Source organism: Acomys russatus, chromosome 20 (assembly GCF_903995435.1).
Source record: "Acomys russatus chromosome 20, mAcoRus1.1, whole genome shotgun sequence".
NCBI lineage: Eukaryota > Metazoa > Chordata > Mammalia > Rodentia > Muridae > Acomys > Acomys russatus.
Window position 1 is genome coordinate 61,074,999 of NC_067156.1, and position 23,147 is coordinate 61,098,145.

The following is a 23,147-nucleotide window of genomic DNA, read 5'->3' on the forward strand; positions in this document are numbered from 1 at the left end:
AAAATAAGGAATTCGTATGTACATTTTTATATAAGACAAGAATTAATCTGCAAAACATGGAAACTGAAAGCTTTATTTTTTCCCTGTTTTGATAATAAAAACGGTGGTGGATTATAGTGGTACAAAGTGATTAAACCATGGTGAAGAAGGGAGCTTCCTCCTATGGGGACAGCAGAGGTGTGTGCGAATACTGAGGAGTCTAGACACAGCCAGGTGGGGGGCTCTTTGCACTGTGGGATTTCCTGAGCTGAGGGAGTGAGTGGTTGTGGTCACACCCATCATCATCATCTTCATCACCATCACCATCTTATAATAAGGAATGCATACTGTATTGTTTTTCTTTTCCTTAGTGGAAAATACTTTTTTTTTGTTTCCTTTTAGGTTTCTTGAGACAGGATTTCTTTGTGTAGCCTTAGCTGTCCTGCAGCTCACTCTGTAGACCAGGCTAACCTTAAACTGCGATATCTGTCTGCCTTTGCCTCCTGAATACTGGGATTAAAGGTTCGTGCCACCCCACGCGACTAGGAAAAGACTTTCTTAAGTATAATATATCAACAGGTACAGGTAATTAGCATTTAGCTTAATTATTACAAAATCACATACCGAGTTAAGTCAAATGGTCCTAGTGTAACCAGAATCTTTTCTTAATCATTTTCCTAATGATTTTTCTTTCCACAAGTAAAGAAACCCTAACCTGACTTCTACAGCTACAGATTATTTATTTTTAATGAGTATACAAAGTAATGGGTTTCACCATGACGTCTTTACACCTGTACATTAAGGCTTTGTCTGTACTGTTCTCCCCACCAATATCTGGTATTGAAAGTTAGTTTTGCCTGTGTTTGAGCTTTGTTTTGGTAGAATTGATTCTATTTGTCTTCTTCTGTTTATTTGTGAAATCCATATTTTGTGTGAAACATAGTCCATTCATTTTTTTATTACATTGTATTATCACATTTTGAAACCATCCAACATTTTATTTATTCTTTAAGTTGCAGTGTGTATTTAGTTTATGTCTGAATTTGGCTGTTAAATGCTTATAATCTCTACATTCTCGTTTCGCTCTTTGTTTCTTTCAACACAAACCTTGCTTGCAAAATTAAGTGTCTAGTTCTGCATTCCTCTTCACACTGCACTTGGTTTTTTTGGTTTTTGTTTCTACCCCATTTGCTCCTTTTCACTGTAGATCTGCATGTGAGTGACTGCTAATAACAGACTCAGTGTTAGGCTGTTTTAAAGTCTCCTCTGCCAAAGCAGTTAGGCAAGTTTTTGAGACAAGGTCAGAAAACAGCCACATTCTTTGCCAAAATATCCCAAGAATGATCTTTAGCCCACTTGCTAATATTACTCCCCCTTGAAACCTCATGAGCTGGGTCTTCACAGTCCACATGGCTCTCAGCGCCGCTGTCTCAAGGGCCCATGGGATGCCCCATCAAGGTCCTCTCAGCACTGCTGTCTCAAGGGCCCATGGGATGCCCCGTCAAGGTCCTCTCAGCACCGTTGTCTCAAGGACCCATAGGATACCCCGTCAAGGTCCTCTCAGCACCACTGTCTCAAGGGCCCATGGGATGCCCCGTCAAGGTCCTCTTAGCACTGCTGTCTCAAGGGCCCATAGGATGCCCCGTCAAGGTCCTCTCAGCACCACTGTCTCAAGGGCCCATAGGATGCCCTGTCAAGGTCCTCTTAGCACTGCTGTCTCAAGGGCCCATAGGATGCCCCGTCAAGGTCCTCTCAGCACCACTGTCTCAAGGGCCCATGGGATGCCCCGTCAAGGTCCTCTCAGCGCCGCTGTCTCAAGGGCCCATAGGATGCCCTGTCAAGGTCCTCTCAGCGCCGCTGTCTCAAGGGCCCATAGGATGCCCTGTCAAGGTCCTCTTGCAGCCTTCAGCTCCTTTTCCAACGTGAAGTCCCAAGGTCTTCCACATTCCTCCCATAGACACAGTCAGCCCGTCCCAGCAAGAGCCCTCTCTCAGCACCTACTTCTTAGTTACTCTTCTGCTGCTGTATTAAAGCACCATGACCAAGGCATCTTCTAGATTAGAACCCATCACCGCCACAGTGGAGAAGTGTGGCAGCAGGCAGGCATGGGGGCTAGAGCTGGACACTGAGATGTGGGGGTCACATGTAGGAAGCAGAGGGAACAAACTCAAGGACTCAAGTAATTTGGCTGACGGTTCTGTCTCCAACAAGGCCACACCTCCTAACCCTAGCCACTCTGTCTGAGGCCTAAGTATTCAAGTGCCCAAACTAGGAGGGATGTCTCATTAACCAGCACTAACCCTTGTATGGGTACTATTCTAACTGGGGTATTTCCCAAGTGGACTCGGGGTGAGGGAAGCAGCCATGGCACTGAAATCTACACAGGCAGCATTCTGTAATTGTCTCCACACTTTCTGAACCTTGTATGCACTGATCACCTTTCTGGAGCTGTGAGGCTCTGGAGTCAACCCCCCTGTAGATGATGTTCCCACAGCTAGGCCGACCTGGGCACCAGCTCTGCCTTCCTGCACTCTCCGTTGTGACCCTCCTGCCACGTGCCGCTTTCTGCTTGTCAGGGTTTGCTTCCACGACTGCTTCCCGGGCCTCATTTTCACCCTGCAGCTGTCCGACTGATTTATAATTGTCCGTTGTAAGTAATAGGTTTCCTGTCAAGATGTCACTTAGCCACAGCTCACTGATTCAGGGAACTCCTCTCCTCTGCTCACCCACCCCTCCTCACCTCCAGAAATACAGGTTCAGCTATGCCCACAGCTGGGTTTGAGGTGTGTGAGAACTGTGGCCTTGTCCTGTGAGTGGGACAGTTAGTTACTTCTTGGGGTCTCCTAGCTGACCGTTGGGATGACCCATACCACGGAGCCCTAAGCTGGAGCTGTGTTGGGCATGGCTTGCTTCTTTATGCTATTTGCCCATCAAATTTTCCCTCGCCCCTTTTGTAAATTCCCAGACTTCCTTTTTCTCCTGGAATCCAGTCTTATATTTACTCATGGAAACACTTCGCTGACCCACAGAGGCAGCTTCTGGTCTACCTCTTCTTACCCAGAAGCTGCCAAGCTAAACAGTTTTTAAATGAAAGGTCCCCTTTTCCTCGATGTTTGTTATATTTACAATGTTTCAGTATGTCATACTTTGCATCTTCATCACATTTTCATTGTTGAGAATAAATAAATATATTTAAGATAGAACTTTAAAATGGTATCAACAATAGGTACCCTTTAAAAAAGATTTATTTTCTTTGTTTGTTTATGTGTCTATGGGTGTGTCTGACTCATGTGTGCGTGCCCACAGAGGCCAGAAGAGTCTGTCGAGTCTAGAACTAGAGTTCTGGGCGGTTGTGAGCTGCGTGGGGCTCAGAAGTGAACTCTGACTTCCTAGAACAGCAGTAAGAGCTCTGAACTGCTGAGCCATCTCTCGGGCCCCAGATTTATTTTGTTAGTTAACTTGAATTATTTTTACTTTTTGCTAGCTTAACTTTACTTTCAGAGCTTATTTGGAAGACCCAAGGACTATAATTAAAAAATACTGGGAACCTTCCTTAATTTGGCTTTAGGAACAGAAGGAAATATACTGCAACTTTCCTTTATTTTTCTGGTAAAGAGAATTTTCTCTTTTTCCTTTTGCCAACAGGAAAATACAGTTCCATTAAGATTCTTGGGTCATAGATCAGAGGCTTGGATCTACAAAAAGTGAACTTTTGGAAGAAGTACAGTCTAATATCATGGGCCAGTTCAAACTACAATGTAGGCAGTGGCAAGTTGCCTTTTTCTCCTGAGGAAAGACAGCTGTGAGTGAGTGTGAACTACCAGAGACAGGAAAGATGGAGGGAGGGGAGAGGGAGAGAGAGAGAGAGAGAGAGAGAGAGAGAGAGAGAGAGAGAGAGAGAGAGAGAGAGAGAGAGAGAGAGAGAAGAGAAAGAGAGAGAGAGATGTGTGTGTGTCTGTGTCTGTCCCTCTATAAAGGCAGCTGTGAGTGTAAGCTCCAGAGACAGGAAAGATGGAGTGTGTGTGTGTGTGTCTGTGTGTGTGCCTGTCTCTCTATAAAGGCAGCTGTGAGTGAGTGTGAGCTCTGGAGACAGGAAAGATGGAGTGTGTGTGTGTGTGCGCGCACGCACGCACCTCTATAAGAAGCTCCCAGATTGCAGGAAACAGCTGGAGAGGGTGAAGGGGGGGGGGTGAAGAAGCCATCCTGAAAAAGAATCTGTTTCCTTTGTGCAGTTCAACCAGGGAAAGCCAGCTCCTGCTTCTGGTAATGAAGATGAACCGCTGTGAGGGAAATCCAAACAGCACTGTTATTGCACCTTGGAGAGCCTTTTGGGGTTATTTTTGTTGTGGATTGAATTTTCTAATTATATTTTTTCTCAACCTATAATCCTGGTACAGCGATGAATACATTGGAAACAGTCTTAACAGTGATTTAAACTTCACAGATATGTTATATATAAACAACTACTTTCAAAGGAGGGAAAATTACTTTTGACATTATTTTACTGCTAAAGATCTGCTTGCCATCTATCTATCTATCTATCTATCTATCTATCTATCTATCTATCATCTATCTATATCTATTATCTCTATATCTATGTATCTATGTATCTATGTATCTATCTATCTATCTATCTATCTATCTATCATGTGCCAGCTACTTCAACTTTATTCAGAAGCTGGTGTGAAACACTAAGGTGAATTTCTTCTTTTTTCAACATAACATTTTTATTGATTCTTTGAGAATTTCACAACATATACCTCAATCACTTATTTCCCACGCCTTTCACCTGCCCCCTCCACTTCTGCCCCCCATCAAATAAAAAGTTTTAAAAAGAAAAATCTAATTTGTAATATCTATACACTCTCTGGAGCATGGCCAAACTCTCAGTGGCCTGCCCCTTAATGGAACTGAGTCCTTCTCCTCCAGCACCCTCCACCAGGAGCCACCCACTGTGGAGAGCTAGTGTCAGCATCCTCTCACTCTGTAGACCAGGTTGACCTTGAATTTACAGAGACCCACCTGCCTCTGCCTCCTGAATGCTGTGATTAAAGGCATGTGCCACCATGCCCGTTTCCTTATCACACTTTTAAAGAATTCTCTTCCATGGCCTTTTATTTTGGCTGATGCTTTTTTGGAGGAAGGGCAATTAAAGTTTTAAAATATCTATCTATCTATCTATCTATCTGTCAGGCTTCTTGACAATAAGCACAGGCAGAAATTCACCGAGCTGTCTCCTAACCTGTACTTCCTACATAGCTTTGATTTTTCTCAGCTGTGTCATGAATTGTGCCAAGAAAAGTTTTGAATACATTTAAGTTGTGATATATAGTTTTCAGTTAGTTGATGAGTGTTACCCAAATTTTCCTAGTGAAAAAAGGAGCACACTAAGTGTCAGGGATGCCCCTGCCTTCCTTGATCCTCTGCAAATGCTCCCTGCAGCAGCAAACCGGGAGAGCTGCCAGTGAGCTCAGCTTCCAGCTTCCAGGAGTATGGACGGCGGCTCCCTTCACACCCCTCTGGGGACTTGTGAACTTTGGGGAAGGTTGTGTACTGCCTTCATGAAAATCTTCAAAAGTTAATAGTTAAAGCCAGTGCGTGAATTATAGAATAAGTGGAGGGGATTGGAGCGATGGCTAAGCAGTTAGTCCCAGTTCGGTTCCCAGAAATGCCTGGGACACTTGCTTTAGACGATCCAGCACCCTCTGCCCACCAGGGGCACCTGCATACACATGCACACAGTTACATGCCAACACACAAATGTAAGCATAACTTAAATCTCTTAAAAAATTTAAAGTTTGTGATTTGTATTCTACAATTTGGTAAGAAATTACATATATATCATAAAATGTTTATACCAGTATAACATTTTTAGATTTACGTATGTATGTATTTTGCCTGTGTGTATGAGCATGCACCACACATGCTGTGGAAATCAAAAGACGTTATCTGATCCCTGGGACTATGAGCTGCCACGTGGGTGCTGGGAATTGAACCTGGGTCTTCTGAGAGAACAAGTGCACTTCCCCACTGAGCCATCTATCTAGCCCTTGACAGGCACATTATAAAATAGTTTATATTGTGTGTTCCATAAAAATGTGAAATATTAGAAAATAATAGGTTTCTACATTGAATAGTTTATAGTGTAAAGTATTAAAGATGCTTGCCATAGTGATTTCAGAGAAATATAGTTTATCAATTGCTTATTTTGCTATACAATAATTTTATTTCTTTACAGAAGCATTTGTTAGTGATAGTATTTCTTAAAACATAACCTCTGCTCATTGTGATGGAAACTAAAATCATAGATATGTACAACAATTACAGAGTCACAATGTCACATAGGTATGATCATTGATAATATGTTAGTCATTTTTTAAAGATTTATTTTATATCATATGTATTAACTTTTTGCCTGGATATATGTATTTATACCATGTGTCTGTGTGGTGCCTATGGAAGCCAAAAAAGATGTCAGACCCTTTGGAACTGGAGTTCTAGACAGTTGTGCATGAACCCGGATCCTCAGTAAGAGCAGAAAGTGTTCTTAACTTCTGAGCTATCTCTCTACCCTCTGTTGGTGATTTTTACCTCCAGACTCGTCAGCTAGCCTCCCTGCCTTTCCCCATCTTAGTTAGGGTGTCTATTGGTGTGACAAAACACCATGGCCCAAAAGCAAGTTAGAGTGGAAAGGGTTTACATTTCCACATTGTAGTTCTCACGGAAAGAAGTCAGGACAGGAACCTAGAGGCACGAGCTGATGCAGAGGCCATCAAGGGGTGCTGCTTCTCATGGTTTGCTCAACTTCCTTCCTTCCTTCCTTGATTACTTCCTTCTTTCTTTCCTTCCTTTCTTCTTTATTTGTTATGAATACAGTGCTCTGCCTGGATGTGTTCCTGCATGACAGAAGAGGGCATCAGATCACATTATAGATGGTTGTGAGCCACCATGTGGTTTCTGGGAATTAAACTCAGGACCTCTGAGAGAACAGACGGTGCTCTTGCTCTGAGCCATCTCTCCAGCCCCTGCTTTCTTATAGAACCCAGGACCACCAGTCCAGGGATGGCACCACCCACAGTGGGCTGGTCTCTCCCCCACTGATACTGATCAATAGTTGAGAAAATGTCCTTTAGGCTTGCCCACAGCATCATCTTATAGAGGCACTTGCTGAGTTGAGGCTCCTTCCTTTTAGGTAACTCTGGTTTGTGTGTCAAGGTGACATAGGACTAGCCAGCATTCCATCCCTGACTCCATCCCTCTCTTCCACTCTTCCTTCCCCCTTTCCCTATCTCATTTCCTCCATTTTAACTTGTTCATTTAAGTAAAAGTTATAGGGCTGCATCCTGAGTCCTACTGTATGTAGTGTCACGTTTTCTGGGTTGGTAACGAGGCCCCTGCCTCTTACTGCCATCCTTGATAGTTTGCATAAGTTGTGTTGGAACACACCTGTGCTTTGAGTGATGCCCTGGCAAGCCAGCGCCTGGGAGTCACCTTCATTTACACTCTTCTCCATGACCCGGCCACAGTGGACGCTGGCACACACACACTGCTGCATGGGCACAGTGGACGCTGGCACACACACACTGCTGCATGGGCACAGTGGACGCTGGCACACACACACTGCTGCATGGGCACAGTGGACGCTGGCACATACACACTGCTGCATGGACACAGTGGACGCTGGCACACACACACTGCTGCATGGACACACACAGACCTGTGTCTTTACAGACTTGGAAAGTAATGTGACTCTGTCATTTACAAATGTTGTTCTTGTGATTCGCCTTTTTTACTCAATGATACTTGAGTGAGGGTTTTCTGTGTTCCACGTAGTGATGTACCAGTGGGTACAAATATTCTAATATTTAACATAAAATCTTTTGGGCCTATTTTCCCTTCCCACAACTCTTTCCAGACCCCCCCTCACCTGTGTACCCCTTTTTGTCAGTTCTCTTTCTCACAAAAACAGAAACTATTAAAACCAAAACGCCCCGCTCAAATAAAAATCAAACCAAATGAGCAAAAAGACCAATGAGGAACAAAAATGGCAAAACAAAAAGTCCTCAAATAAACCAGAGTTGGTTTTGCTCATGAGCATGGGGCATGCCCTGCAGTGTGATTGTTGCCCCCTTGGAGCAAGCTGATTGTTCCTTGCCAGTGGGTATCAATCGCAAATAGCTTCTTGGTTAGGCTTGTACCCTATCTGTGCAGGTCTGTGTGCACTGCCACAGTCTCTGTGAGTTCATATGTACATCGGTCACATTGTGTCTGAAAGACAGTTTCCTTGGAGGTATGTTATCTACTACCTCTGGCTCTTAGCATCCTTCGCCTTTTCTTAGGCATAGCTCCCTAAAACTTGAGGGGAGGGGCTTTGATGAAAGCATGCCATTCAGAACTGAGTGCTCTCACCTCTCAGTGTCTGCACATAGTACTGTTGTGAGTTTGTGCAAGAAGCCTCTCTAATGTGGGTTGAGTGAGTGATTCAATTGCTATTTTTCCTTTAGCGTAATAATAGTGTCCCACTTTCCCCTAGACCCAGGGTGCACCTAGTTTCCTGTTCTTCCCGCTTTAGTAGTGTCAAACACGAGTCCTGTCTACTGCAGTGACTCTTGGTGAGCTACTTCCATGCATTTGTGCAGCGGTTGCCACAGTGTATTGTGCAGCAAGGTCACTCACTGTTTCTAGCTTACAGGGTTTGCAGCAGGGTGACAGTTAGGATTACCTTTCTCCTCCTATAGTGTGAAGAGAGTCTTCAGCACTGTCACTACTACAGTAGGGGTAAAGCTTCTACAGTTAGGAACCATCTCTGACATCTGTGTGTCTGATGATATCATTAAATCTTGTCTTCAGCAATAGGGCCTGTGGAGAGCAGAAATAGCCTGTGACGTTGGGAGATTCCACAGTACTCATTTGCCAATGTGTTTCTGGCAGTGGAGATTGTCTAGAAGGCATTGTTTCCCCTATTATCTGCTGTTTTATTTAGAGCGCCTTTATATATGTATATATTTTAGAAGGCTTCTCCACTAGTAGATTCCTTTTAGTGTGTTGTCTCTTCCCATATTCCCTGCTTACCCTTCTCTCTCACTGCGCTCCCCATTTAGTCCCCGTATTCTGATTTCCCCTTTATCACTCCATAATACTGTATTCTATTTACTCTTCCTTGGGAGATTCTCTTGTTCCCCCTGGTCCCTTGCAAGGTACTTAACCTTTGTGGTTATTTTGATTTACAGTGCACATGGGGAAGGCTTAAAAGCTATCCACATAAAAGAGAAAACATACGATATTTGTCTTCTTGAATCTGGGTTACCACACTCAGAATGATTTTTTTAATTCATCTATTTACCTGCAGATTTCATTTTTCTTTTTCTTTTTTAAGATTTATTTATTATATATACAGTGCTTTGCCTGCATGTACACCTGCACGCCAGAAGAAGGCATCAGATCACATTATGTAGATGGTTGTGAGCCACTGTGTGGTTGCTGGGAATTGAACTCAGGACCTCTGGAAGAGCAGCCAGTGCTCTTAACCTCTGAGCCATCTCTCCAGTCCTTCATTTTTCTTAATTGTGTAAAAATTATTAATTGGTGGACATCTAAGTGGTTTTCAGTTTCTGGCTCTTATAAATAGAGCAGGCATGAACATGGATGAGCAAGTGTCTCTGTTCTTTGGATGAAGTGTTCTTTGGGTAGGTGCCCATGAGTGATGTGGCTGGATCTTGAGGTAGATTGATTCCCATCTTCCTGCGGAACTGCCATATTGATTTTCATAGTGGATATACCAGTTTGCACTCCCTCCAGCAGTGAGTACGGTTCCCCTTTTTCTGCATCCTGGCCAGCATGTGCTGTCACATGTCTTATTTATCTTGGCTATTCTGACTGGTGTAAGTTGAAATCTCAAAGTAGCTTTAATTTTCATTTCTCTGATGGCTAAAGCTGTTGAACATTTCTTTTAAGTGCTTCTCAGTCTTTTGAGTTTTATCTTTTGAGAATTCTGTTTAGATCTATACCCACTTTTGGTGTTTCTTTTTAATTTTTGTTTTTGTTGTTGTTTTATTTGTTTGTTTGTTTTCAAAACAGGGTTTCTCTGTGTAGCTCTAGCTGTCCTGGACTTGCTTTATTGACCAGGCTGGCCTGGAACTCCCAGGGATCCACCTGCCTCTGCCTCTCAAGTGCTGGGATTAATGGCATGCTCCATCACGCCTGACTTGTTTTGTTTTTTTTTTTTTTTGAGACAGGGTGTCATGTAGCCCGAGCTGGCCTTGAACTCTTGACCCTCCTCTTCTGCCTCAGCTTCCTGACCTAGGGTGTTAGGTGGTGTTAGGGGTACAAGTTTCAGTGCTGGAGTTAACAGGCTTGCACACATATATTTCTTTTTTTTTTATTTTAATTTTATTAATTCATTCAGATTACAACTCAGTTGTTATCTCATCACTTGTATCCTCCCATTCCTCTCTCCCTCCCATACTTCTTTAAATAGTGGGCAAATTATTATATCTTAGTGTTGCAAGTACATTAAAAGGCCTTTTCCTTCCTTGGCTCTCTGGTTTAAAGTAATTGCTTTATCATATGTTTAACTTACAAATCTATGCTCCAATATCAGTTCTTTAGATAATTTTGTCTACTCTACTACAAATCCCATCCTTTTTAAATGATTGTGGCTTCATAAGAATGTTGCCATGCTAGTGGGAGCATCCTGAGGTTAGTCTCAGAAGGATTTCCTTCCTGTGTTTCTGTGTGGTAACCGTTTATTTACTTGGAATCCTGTAAATTCCCGTTAGTAGTTTCATAGATGTGCTTAGTTTTAGATTCTCCTAGTGGCAACTTGACATGTCTGCAATACTGCATCTTTTTTATTCATAAATTTCCTGTGGCCTTCAGTCAAGTTCAGTGGATGTCAGCCAAATGTCCTACATACTTTAGGCTCGTTGCTGGACATGTTTTATATTCATTTATTTTTGAGTGTATGCACCTGAATGGGCACATTCACATGGAGCTCAGAGGACAGCTTGTGGAAGTCAGGTCTCTCTACTGCGTGGGCCCTAGTGACAAAACTCAAGTCATCAGGTTTGGCAGCAAGTTCCTTCACCTGCTGAGCTATCTTGTTGCCTAAGTGTTCCTGAACACTGTATTTGTCACTGTTGTAACTGGAATTAAATCTGTTTTTCATTATTTATTATATATAAGAAGGCTTTAAATATAAGTAATTATTTGTTGGCTTATGTTATTGTACACAGTGATGCATTTCATAAGGACATTTTCATATACAGGTGTTTTATGAACATTAAGCAAGTTGACCCCCACACCCTGCCTTTTCCCCTCCTCCATTCCCATTGTTCTTATCAACCCCCCCCCCCCCAATCTCAGTTCTACTTACTCTTCAGTACACATGTATGATTTTAATGTGCCTATATAAAACTTGGGATTCCTGAGTGAGGGAAAACATGCTCTATTTGTCTTTCTGACTCTGACTTCACTAATATGATGATCTGCACTTGTATTCATTTTCCTAAAAGTGATAATATTTCATTCTTCATGACTGAGTAAAACTCCATTGTTTGTCTAGAGATACCACAATTTTTTATTCATTTTTCCATTGATCCCATGTCTTGAGGCTTAAGTACTGCTTGAGTACTGGATGTGTGAGTGTATCTCTCTGGTATATAGATTTAGAGTCCTTTGGTATGTGCTCGGGAGTGGTGTAGCTTGGCCATGCAGTAGAGTTCTATGCACATTTCCATGGTGCTTGACCAGGTCACACTCCCACCAGCAGTTCACAGGGCTCTCTTCCTCTTCTTTCCTTGCCACCATTTGCAGCTTCTCGTTTTCTTGATGGTAGCCATTCTGACTGAAGTGAGGCGGAGTTGGGCTTTTGGTTCTTGGTAGTAGAGCTGGTCCAGCACCCATCAGCTATCAAAGTAGCTTGACAATGGAATGGGTGCCACAGAAGCTTTTTTAATAGGGATGTAATTAATGTGTTATTTTACAGTGTCTAGTAGTTAAAAATTAAAAGAAACTAGTGAAAATAATTGTAATGATGTCTTAAGGCTCATACATTTTAACTATCTTATTTCAACATGGAAAAATGTGAAAACACATTAGTAAGACATTTTATTCTTTGTTGGTTTGGGGGTGTGTGTGTGTGTTTCATGTGTGTGCAGATTCATGTGTGTGCACATGTCTGTCTGAAGGCCAGCATTCCAACTGTGCACCACTCCTCACTTGCAATCCACCTTGTTTGTTTGTTTTTGAGATAGGATTTCTCTGTGTCACCCTGCTTGTCCTGGACTCACTTTGTAGACCAGGCTAGCCTCGAGTTCACAGAGATTTGCCTGCCTCTGCCTACTTGAGTGCTGGGATTACAGGCATGCGCCACCACGCCTGGCCATTTAACAGTTTTTTTGTTTTTTTGTTTTTGTTTTTGAGGGAGGGCCTGTAGCCGGCCTGGAACTCACCTAGCCCCCTTTCCCCAGTGCTGAGATTGCAGAGGTATGCTGCTATGCCCGGCCTTTTGTTTTCCATAACCTCTGAGGATCAAGCTGGGGTCTTCATGTCTCCAAGGCAAGCATGTTACCCACCACGCTGCTGCTCTAGCCACCTGATTTTTAATGTTAAGTCTTTCAAATTGATTGTGCGTCTTACATCTGTAGCATAATGCAATTTAGACGGTATAGCGCGTGTTTAGCTGTAAATGACTAGTGGTGACAGTGTTGGATTGAGCAGTGAGCCCCCTCCACAACTTTGGAAACATCTTTTACCTTCTTTAACATTGTAGGAGGAAGCACAGCACCCAGTGACAGCAATGGGAGTACATGCAGTGTTTGCATTTTTCTGACCTTTGTGGGCTGGCGTAATGCTGTACTTGGATTTTCTTTTGATTATGTTCATTTCCATTTGTAAGCAACCATTAGGAATATATGTAGGAAATATAACTAGGAGTTAGTGTGGAAGGTAGAAATAGTTATGGAGCTAGAGACACATTTGCTGTAAAACATCTGCTCTAGAGCAGCTGTGTCCACTAGGAATAGAAGCAACAAAATCTTACCGCATCTAGAGTTATATTTTAAAAGTGAAAAGAAACTGGTGAAAATAATTGTAATTATACTTTAACCTCATATATGTAAAATACCTCAGTTCAACATAGAAATAGCATGAAAATACATTAGTAAGGCATTCGACATTCTTTGGTGGTTGGCGTGTGTGTGTGTGTGTGTGTGTGTGTGTGTGTGTGTGTGTGTGTGTGTGTGTGCGCGCGCGCGCGCGCATGCGCACAGTGTACAATTGATAGGAGAATCCTAAAGTAATGAACTTGTTTTTAGTTAAAAGCGTATTTCACAGTCTTGAGCATAAATGATTGGCATGTTCATGTTATTGACAGTTCTAACTGTGCTTTCTTTCCCAGCTGGCCTCTGGACCGTCTTCACGCTAGGCGGAGCAGGCAGCAAAGCCACCTCTCCCGAACTTACTTCCCCTCTGGCCAACCAGAGCCTCCTGCTGCTGTTGGTGCTGGTGAACCTGACAGATGCTCCCGACATACCAAACCCCTACAGACAAGCCGTCACGTCCTTTAGGAACACGCAAGGTTCGAGCTAGCTTTTCTTTGCACTTCCTCCTAGCAAGTGGAGGATTGTCTTCCCCAGGCTGTTTATCACTGTGTGGTTTCTGAGATGAGTGTCCACTAGAGAAACTTGGAATGTGTTTTCTGTTGTCTTCCTCAGGGAGGTCAAATAACTCCTAGAGGAATTCTATGAGCCTTTATATCCATTAAATTTACATTTCTTTTAGTGACAATGAAAGTAGCTTGAACTTCAGTATTAGGGACAAGAATTAGCCTATGAAATTTACATGACAGGTTGATTGTTTTAAAATTTCTAAGTCTGTATGTTAGTTAAAGTTTTGTAGGACTAACTATTGTAACAGAAATTAACAGACTTTTTTCTGTCCTGGTGCAGGGCCTTTGTGTGTGTGTGTGTGTGTGTGTGTGTGTGTGTCTGTCTGTCTGTCTGTCTGTCTGTCTGTCCTGCAGGGTAGCATTGCAAAGCTCCAGCACCTTTCTTAGGACAGGCCTGTGCTGCTTGTGGACTGTAGCTCCCGCCCCTAAAGCAGACTGTGAACACGTGGTTCCATGGTTGGATTCTGCTCTTGTTGCTTTTGGCACTTAGGCCACGCAAGGTTCATGTGCAGTTAGGGTTGAGGCCTGCTGAGACTTGAGAACTGACCCTTGTCTCACATTGTCCTCTTTCGGGAGACCGTAGAGCAGCACAGCAGCTCCAGGTGCAGACAGCAGCATCAGACAGATTAGAATCTCTGTGCCAGGTGGTTCTGTAAGGCGGCCCACATCTGTCGTCCCAGCACTTGAGAGACAGGCGGATCTCTGTGAGTTCGAGGCCAGCCTGGTCTACAAAGCGAGTCCAGGACAGCCAAGGCTACACAGAGAAACCCTGTCTCAAACAAACCAACCAACAAACAAAAAACCAACTAAACAAACAAAAAACAAACACCAAACCAAACAAACAAAAAAATGGAGCGTTTACTGTAGTGTAGATTTGCCTGCTGCTGCTGTGAGAAGCAGTGTAACACAGAGGAAAGGCTGAGTTTACTCAGGATACTTGGGAAATTTTATTTACTCTCTCTAAGCTTCTATTTCGTCATTCCTAAAATTGGGAAGAATAATGACTCAGAGTTGTACAGATTAAATAAGGGATAATAGACATAGACAGTCCGTATGGTGGCTGATTTGTGCCACTTGCTGACTCACCACGTGGAGATGTGTGGATACACACAGAGAGCACGTTTGTGTCAGTTGAGTCAAGTGTAGCCTAGGCTGGCGACCCCTCTACTTTGCCGTGTCCAGGCTCTTCTGTAGTGCAGTTAAGATTATGGAATGTTTGCTGTTAGCTGTGGCATACAAATAGCAGGTTGCGGCAGGAAGGCTTTCTTCTGCCTCATGCTGGTCCCAGAATCCAGCTCATGTGGCCAGAAGTGTGGCGGCAGCAGCTTGAGAGATGGTCACATGGGACCTGCAGTCACGTAGCAAGGCGTGTGAATGCTTGTGCTCAGCCTGCTGTCTCCTCCCTCCTGCTTACTGTGCTTGGATCTAGCCCGAGACGCCCGGCCCGTGATGCTTAAGGTTGTTCTTCCCACCTCAGCTAATGGATCTACATCATCCCTCCCAGAAGTGGCCAGATCTGTTTCCACGATATTGTAAATCTCATCAAGATTGACGTCATCTGTGTCAGCCTCACACCCAAGCACGAACATTTTCAGCTGTGGCCTTCCATCATTTTCTCCATTGGCTCATGGCCATGCCACAATGCAAAATGCGCTGAGTCCCCATAGTGCCTAACAATTCCAACCCTGTTTACAAGTCTAATGTTCAAGTCTCACCTGAAACTCAAGACAACCTCTTAACTGTGAGCTCCTGTAAAGCCAAGCCCAGCTGTGTATTCTAGTACAGGGTGGCACTGAACAGACCTTGCCAGCGAGACGAACACCAACCCCTGCAGCACAGTGCCTGGCGCCTGCTGCTCTCTCGTGATACAGCTGGAGGGTTTGAGTGGCTCCAGCTCTGGCCCCTGCAGCAGCCACTGCCTGTCCTTTGGGCTGTCTATACTCTGTTCTTGCAGCTTTCCTTACCAGATTTCTACAGTCCTTATATGTCCAACATTTTGGAGTATTCTAGTTAATTCTACTCGGACCAAAACAGACCTGGAGAGGAAAGGGTGTATTTGGCCTACTCTTCTGGTCACAATTCACGATTGAGGAAAGTTAGAACAGGAACTCAAGGCAGGAGTCATGAAGCCAGCATTGCATGCTGACTTGTTCTCTGGCTCACAGAATCCTAGTTGTCTTATACTTCCCAGGACCACCTGCTTCAGTTTGGTGCCACCCTCAGTGGGCGGGGCTCTTCTGCATCAGTTAATAGTAAAGACAGTTCCCCACAGACTCTCACATAGGCCTCGGTACTTCCTCCTCCTCTAGGCACTTTATTTTCTAGGCTGCATCAAATTGGTAATTAAAGCTTGTTAGGACACGGAGCCACTTATTGCGACTTAGGCTTTACTGCAGCTTCATGCAGTGCCCTCTCAGGGCCTCCTTGCAGGAGCTGCAGCCCAGTCACACATTGCCTGGACTCTCTGGAATTCAGAGTACAGGACTCTGTGACCCTGTCAGTGCTGCAGCACAGTGTGGCTGAGCTCTGCTGCCAGCTCAGGATGGAGCCTGGAGCCCTGGACCACAGCGTCATCACCTTTGCACTAGTGTTAGGGAAACACATCCTGTGTGGTTGATTCTGTGCAGACAACTTCAGCAGTGTCCTAAGTCTAAGCTCTCTCTTTTCAAATGAATTTGCATGTTCACAAGTAGGAGTCTTTGATGGGTCTTGCCCTTAGAACAGTTTTCTGTTGTCCAGGTGGAGAGCAGGCACTAAGGTCTTTAACAGTTGATTTGTTCTCTGTGTTCTTCTTGTCTGAAACTTCAAACTGACTCACACACTTTCCTCCTGGAACTTCACATTCTTCCTTATCTTTCCCCTCCACTTTTTGCTCTCTCACCGTGGACCTGGATGAGACAGTGAGCCATAACCTTGCCACAGCTTGGATGCTATGATGTCTTGAAATTGTCTCTACAAACAAACTAGCCCGTTATCTTTCATTCAGCACCCTCACTCAGGTGTTGGGAGAGCTCAGCGAGTACAAGCAATTGCTGTAAAAGCAGGAGTTGCTGAGTTCACACCAGAACCTGTGCACAAACAAGGCACAGATGTGTGCCCGCAGCCCCAGGGTCGCAGGGTGGACAGGCAGACCTAGGACCTCGAAGCCAGCCTTGCTCAAATAAGCAGCTTTACCCTGCCTTAGAAAAAAGGTCAGGAGTGATGGAGGAAGATACCCAAAGTCTTCTGACCTCCACATGCATGTACATATGTGTGGACACTCATGGACACTCATGAGCTCTCACACAACAATTACACTCATTAATCAATTAAGTTTAACTGCACTCAGATTTTCAACATGGTTAAGCTATGATTTATACTTTTTATCATTTAGAAACTTTAGCAAGTCTCTTAGCAGTTGTAGAATTATTTTTACATTTTTATTTTTTTAAACTTTGGTTTTATTTTATTTTAAATATATATGTATGCGTTTGTCTTAGTGTGGGGTGGGCTTGCATGCAAGCACTCAGGGTTGTGAGCCACCCAGTGGTGGTGTGAGGACCCAACCTCAGATCCTGTGCCAGAGCAGCCTGCATTTTAAACAATGCTCGTAGCCATCTCTCCAAACCCTTAGATTTTCTTACAAATAAAATATTCATAGAAGTCTTATGGGAGTTGCCGTTGCATTCTGTGTTTCATATATTACTTTTTCTTTTATTTAAAACTAGCTAAGTTATATGTTGCTAGTTCAGCCATTTTTCTTTAAAATGGATTAATAATCTTAGTGTGTGCTTCAACCATGGTGTCCCGTAACTATTATGTGTAAGTACACAACTCAGAAACTACTCATGCTCTTTTATGCATTTTTGTGCTTATCTTCTGTATTTTAGACAGCAGTCCTTTCCCGTCATCAAGTCCACATGCCTTCCAGATTAACTTCAACAGTCTGTACACAGCCCTGTGTGAACAGCAGACATCTGACCAGGCAACGCTCCTCTTGTACACCCTGCTCCATCAGAATGGCAACGTCAGGACATACATGCTGGCTCGGACAGATATGGAAAATCTTGTAAGTATCATGGGAAACGTGTGTTGTGTCTCTTGCAATATTACAGAGAGGGACTTATTTTGCTTCCCTAGAGGGTCAGCATACTCACCTGATTGCCATTCAGGTGGTGCTGGAAAGACTCATGGGAGATGTCACCAGACAGGCAGAGCTGAGGGCGGCCTCAGTCAGTGTGACAGAACCCCTGTCCTTATGTCTTCAGCAGCCACCTGTCGCCCAGGGCTCCATCTGATCAGGTACTCCAGGAAGCATCAAGGACATTTTTATTTCTTCTTGTTTCTTCCCGCTGTTCACTGCCGTGATTTCCACACATCCCTGCTGACGGTGGAGAGAGGCAGGGGATCGTTCCGCCTCAGCTCCCCCAGGGTCCGTCCTCACAGCCTCAGTGCCCAGTGCCCTCTGGTTGCAACTCCTGGACTGTTAAGTCATTTTAAGGCACCTGGCCATACACCATTTAAAGGTCCCCTTTGTGTATAAAATCAGTCCCACAATTTGTCTTAGCAGACAGGTCTTTCGGCAACCATTGATTTCCACTGGAGCTAATGTCTATCATCAGTGTTTCACTAAAGGGAAAAGTAAGCTACCATACCAGGCGATGCTTGAAATACTGTGACCTGTCATTGCGTTCATTGACCCATGGAAGTTTCTGAAGGAGCCAGCATCTGGCTGACAGCAGCAGAATGTCCCTCAGCTGGGGCTCTCCAGATCGAACAAAGCATTGCTGGGCATTTGGTATCTCCTTTATTTGTTTTAAGTACTATGTAAATACTGAAGAAGCATAAAATATTAGCATTTTTAAAAATCACAGTGACATTAAGAGCAAAAAGAGTGATGAGCAAAAATCTGTCTCCACACTGGAAAGGTGTGGGAAACGTTGGTTTAAATAGCACAGCACAGTGTGGAAGTCCTCTCATGGGCGGGACTGTGATTCCTGGTGGGCATGTGATGATGGGGGAATTTCAGCAATGAGCAGGAAGCCTGGGGCGTGACTTGTGGGCTTCTGTGGTGCAGATGTTGGCTTGTGAGATGAAGGAAGGAACAGTTGTCTCCAGTTCAAGAACACACACTCATGAAAGTCTACAACAGTGGTTCTCAACCTGTGGGTTGTGACCCTGTTTGGGGTTGACAGACTCTTTCACAGGGGTCACATATCAGATATTCTGCATTCCAATACATAACAGCAAAATTATAGTTATGAAGTATCAGTGAAATAATTTTCTGGTAAGGGGTCAACACAACACAAGGAATTGTATTAATGGGTGACACAGCATAGAAAGGTTGAGAACCACTGGTCTATAAGGTTGCATTTAGGGGGGTGCTAAGAGCATAAAGTAGGGTTTTGATGGTTTCCCAGCTCATGTCCTTCCTTATCTTTCCAGTTCTCTCTCTTTGATAGTAAATATTCATTGAGGCTGTTACCTTTACAGTATGCTGCAAGTAGGAATTTATTCTGCCACTCTAATTCTTAAATAGTTCACAATTCCTTTATTGTACAGGCTCTGGTATTCAGAACATGATATATGGCATCTCCAAGTGTTTCCCAGACACTTGTGTTTTTGTGCGGATGAGGTTAGACCTGCCACTCCAGTATAGGCCCTTTCTAACCACATATTCTGTGATTCCAACCCTACAAAATGTCTGTACACCTGTAGAGGCTGAAAGTAGTTTCTTTGATCATTAGTTGGGTGTTATAATCTGTCCTTGTTAGGGTTATCATTGATGATGAAACACCATGACCAAAAGCAAGTTGGGGAGAGAAGGGCTTATTTCACTTACACTTCACATGACTGTCGGTCACTAAGGGAAGTCATGGCAGAAAGTCAAACAGGCAGGGACCTGGAGGCAGGAGCTGATGCAGAGACCCTGGAGGATGCTGCTTACTGGCTGGCTCCCTATGGCTTGCTCAACTTGCTTTCTTATCGGACCCACGATCACCAGCCCTGGCGTGGTCCTGCCCAGGATGGACTGGCCCTCCCAAATCAATCACTAATTGAGGCCCTACAGGCCTGTCTACAGCCTGATTTTAGGAGGCATTTTCTCAGTTGAGCCTCCCTCATCTCTGATGACTCTAGTTGATGTCAGGCCTTATGAAACTATCCCGCACAGGCTGAGTCTGAAGTGCCCTCCACAGGCTTACAGTTTAAACTCAGCAGCTTGTGTGGGTATTTCAAGTTCCCACAGCCTGTAGGAGGTGGAGCCTGGCTGGTAGGAAGACATTGGTCTTGAGGCTGCCCACGCCTGCTTGAGGTCTGAGGTCTCTGTTTTCTGGTTTGTACCTTGTAAGGAGTCCCTCCTTGCGCTCCTGTTGCTATGGTTTCCACCTCATCGCCCTTACCATGACAGTGAAGTTCCTTTGAAACCATGAGCAAATAAACCCTCCCTTCTCTGAGCTAGCTGTTTTCTATTTTGGTCACGATGATAGGGAAAGGAAGAGAGTGACTGGGGACTACTAGCTAGAGGGGATAAGATTTCTTTTAGAAATAATGAAATTTTCTAAAATTAATTGGTGATAGTTACTCATTTGTTAATCTAAAAACCATTTAATTATATCTTTTAAATGAAGAAATTATGCAATATGTAAGTTTACTCTCAATAAAATATTTGAAGTGAAGAATTGATCTGTTACTTTGACATAGTTCTATTTGGCCCATCAGTTTTTAACTTTTATTTTTGTTTGTTTATGGCAGGAATGGCAGGGTGGTTCAAGACAGAGTTTCTCTGTGTAGCCCTGGCTTTCCTGGAATGCAATTGGTAGACCAGACTGGACTCAAATTCAGAAATCCTTCTGCCTCTGCCTCCCAAGTGCTGGGATTAAAGTTTTTTATTAAAGGTTATGCAGCAACCTTTAAAAACTTTTTTTTTTAACTTCTCTTTTCCCCCCTCCCTCCTTGTGGGTGTGGCTATGGATGTGGGTGCCCTTGAAAGCCACAGATGGTATTGGATCCCCAGGAGCATTGTGCAGCCCAGATGATTTCATCTTGTAGCTTGTAGTGTATTATCCAGGGGAGAACCCCGCTCACTGGCTTGCTCTCCACGATTGGCTCAGCCTGCCTTAAAACACTGAGGCCACCAGCCCAGGCTTGGCCCATCCCACGCTGACCGCGCTCTCTTTTATCAATCATCAGTCAGGAAAATGCACCATAGGCTTGCACACAGGCCAGTCTGGTGGGGGCATTTTCTCAACCAAGGTTTCCTCTTCTAAAAGGGCTCTAGCGTGTGTCAAGCTGACATGAAACTAGCCAGCACAGTGTGATAGTTTCATACAAGGCATAGTGTGTAACTGTCTTGCCCACATACTTTTAGTGATGTTTACTCTACTTAATAAAGAATGAACAAATTGACTACATCAAAGGAAGGATTAGAAATGAATTTTTGCATTTGCCAACAGGATCATACAGTGTTTGACTCCGAAGACTTAGGTCTGAGGGCACAAGCTGAGAAAACACTGTGGGCAGCAGGAGTCCCTTCAGTTAGTTACTTACATGAAGTGCAGTTTTGGGTTATTAGCATTAAAGCACAAGTGGTACAAACTATACACATTAAAGTGGGTTAAAATTTTATTAGCAGCTAAGCTTTTCTGAGCAGCTAGTTTTATTTTTTTATTCCTTTTTTAATTAGAGGAAGTTGATGTGATCTCTTAAAATCTTCAAACTGTGAGCCTAAACAGTCTCTGGAAACTACCCTCTCATTTAGCAAGACCTTTACAGCAGGGTTAGTGATGACTTCCTTGCTTGGGACCTTAGGTCTGTGTGTGGAGAATATGTGCAGCCAAGTGAGTGTCTGCCCTTTTCACTTATGAAACCTGTATGACCTTAAAGCAAAACATACAAAACAACAGTGTAGCCTTCTCATAAGCTATTGAAATAGTATATCATCATAATATTTTATTTCCTAGGTTTTACCAATTCTTGAGATTCTGTATCATGTTGAGAAAAGGAATTCACACCATGTCTATATGGCCCTTATAATCCTGTTGATCCTTACAGAAGATGATGGCTTCAATAGGTCCATTCACGAAGTGGTAAGTTCCTGTGACCGGTTGGAATGACATGTCCCCAGGACAGAGCTCAGTTTGTCCACAAAGTGCTCTTGGCCTGAGTATTTCATCTGGTTCCCTTCTGGGCATTTCTGGGAGGACTTGGGTTAGAAATTGTCTTTTCTTCAGTTTCGTGAACTAACACTGTGTTTTCTACTCTCATTATCTTCTTATCAACTATTAGCCACTATTAAAATTTACTTAACGGTTCTATAGTAATAGATATGTTACTACTATATATTATTTGTTTCCATATATGTATTATTTTCATTAGTATATGTGTATTGTACATCATACTGAGTTTCATAAGGATACTTTCATACGAAAATGCAGTATACTTTAAACATTTGAGTATTTCCCTCGTTACTCCCCTGAAACAGGTTTACTTCTGCTTTAGTGTCATATATAGAACATAATTTTATGTTCTTGAAATCTAGCAGCCAGAAACAAGAAAAAAATATATGCTATTTGTCTGAGATTGACTTAATTCACTTAATTCAATATCTTCAGTTATACCCATTTTTCTGAAAATGATGTAATTTTGTTCTTTTTATTGTTGTTATTTTGGGACAGGGTCTCATGTAACCCAAATTGGCTTCAAACTCTGTTGGTAAGGCTCATCTTGAGTTCCTGATCTTTCTGCATCTGCCTCCCTCATCTTGTGAATTCATGGCTGCGCACTGGCACACATTATTAACCTTGTTCCAAATGCCTACAGACGTCTACATTTTCTTCTCCCGTGTTACTGAAGAACACGTAGGTCAGCTCACTAACTGAGCAACCATGAGCAGTGCTGCTGTGAGCATGTGGGCAAGTGTCTTTATGCCATGTTGGCTTGGAGCATTTTGGTAAATACCCAAAAGTGGTAGCTGACTAAACGGTCATCTGTGACACCTGGATTTAGTTTTTTGAGGCGCTACCGTATTGAGTAGCTGGACTTAGTTTACATTCCCACCAGAAGTGTTTGGGAGTTTTCTTGTTTCTGAAAAAGTGCGCGTGACCTGGGAGGGCATTGTCAGGCTTACGACGTAACAAGCGTTTTACCCACCGAGTCACCTCAGCTGCCCTGTGTTCCCTCTGCACCATCTTTAGCATTTGTTAATTGTTTTTAAATGTCTGCCGTTCTGACTAGGAGACAGTGTCTTTGTCGTTTTAATTTGCATTTCTCTGATGACCAATGAGGTTGAACATTTTTGTGTATATTTTGGCTTTTGTTAGAATTATCTATTCATATTATTAATCCAGTTGTTGATTGAGTTGTTTGATTTCTTGTTTTTAGTATTTTGAGTTTGATTGATTATAGAAATCAGTCTTCTGTGGGACATGTATCTAGCAAAGACTTTCTCTCCTCCTGCACGTTGTCTCTTGACTAGATTGTTTCCTGAGCAGCTGGAGTCCTGGTCAGGAAGGCCTTGCCT

At 43.4% G+C, this 23,147-nt stretch overlaps 2 protein-coding genes across 3 annotated transcripts in view; both read left to right on the top strand.

Moving 5' to 3' along the window:
• The window catches only part of Rpl17 (ribosomal protein L17), a 390,846-nt gene that overhangs the window by 108,952 nt on the left and 258,747 nt on the right, over window positions 1–23,147 (top strand). The gene's annotated exons all lie outside the window — the stretch shown is intronic.
• Dym (dymeclin) overlaps window positions 1–23,147 on the top strand; it is a 262,842-nt gene that overhangs the window by 65,210 nt on the left and 174,485 nt on the right. For both annotated transcript variants that reach the window (XM_051163665.1, XM_051163666.1), the window contains exons 8-10: window positions 13,379–13,558; window positions 17,518–17,696; window positions 21,589–21,714. In XM_051163665.1, the coding sequence (XP_051019622.1) occupies window positions 13,379–13,558; window positions 17,518–17,696; window positions 21,589–21,714 (485 nt within the window). The remainder of the gene's footprint in view (window positions 1–13,378; window positions 13,559–17,517; window positions 17,697–21,588; window positions 21,715–23,147) is intronic.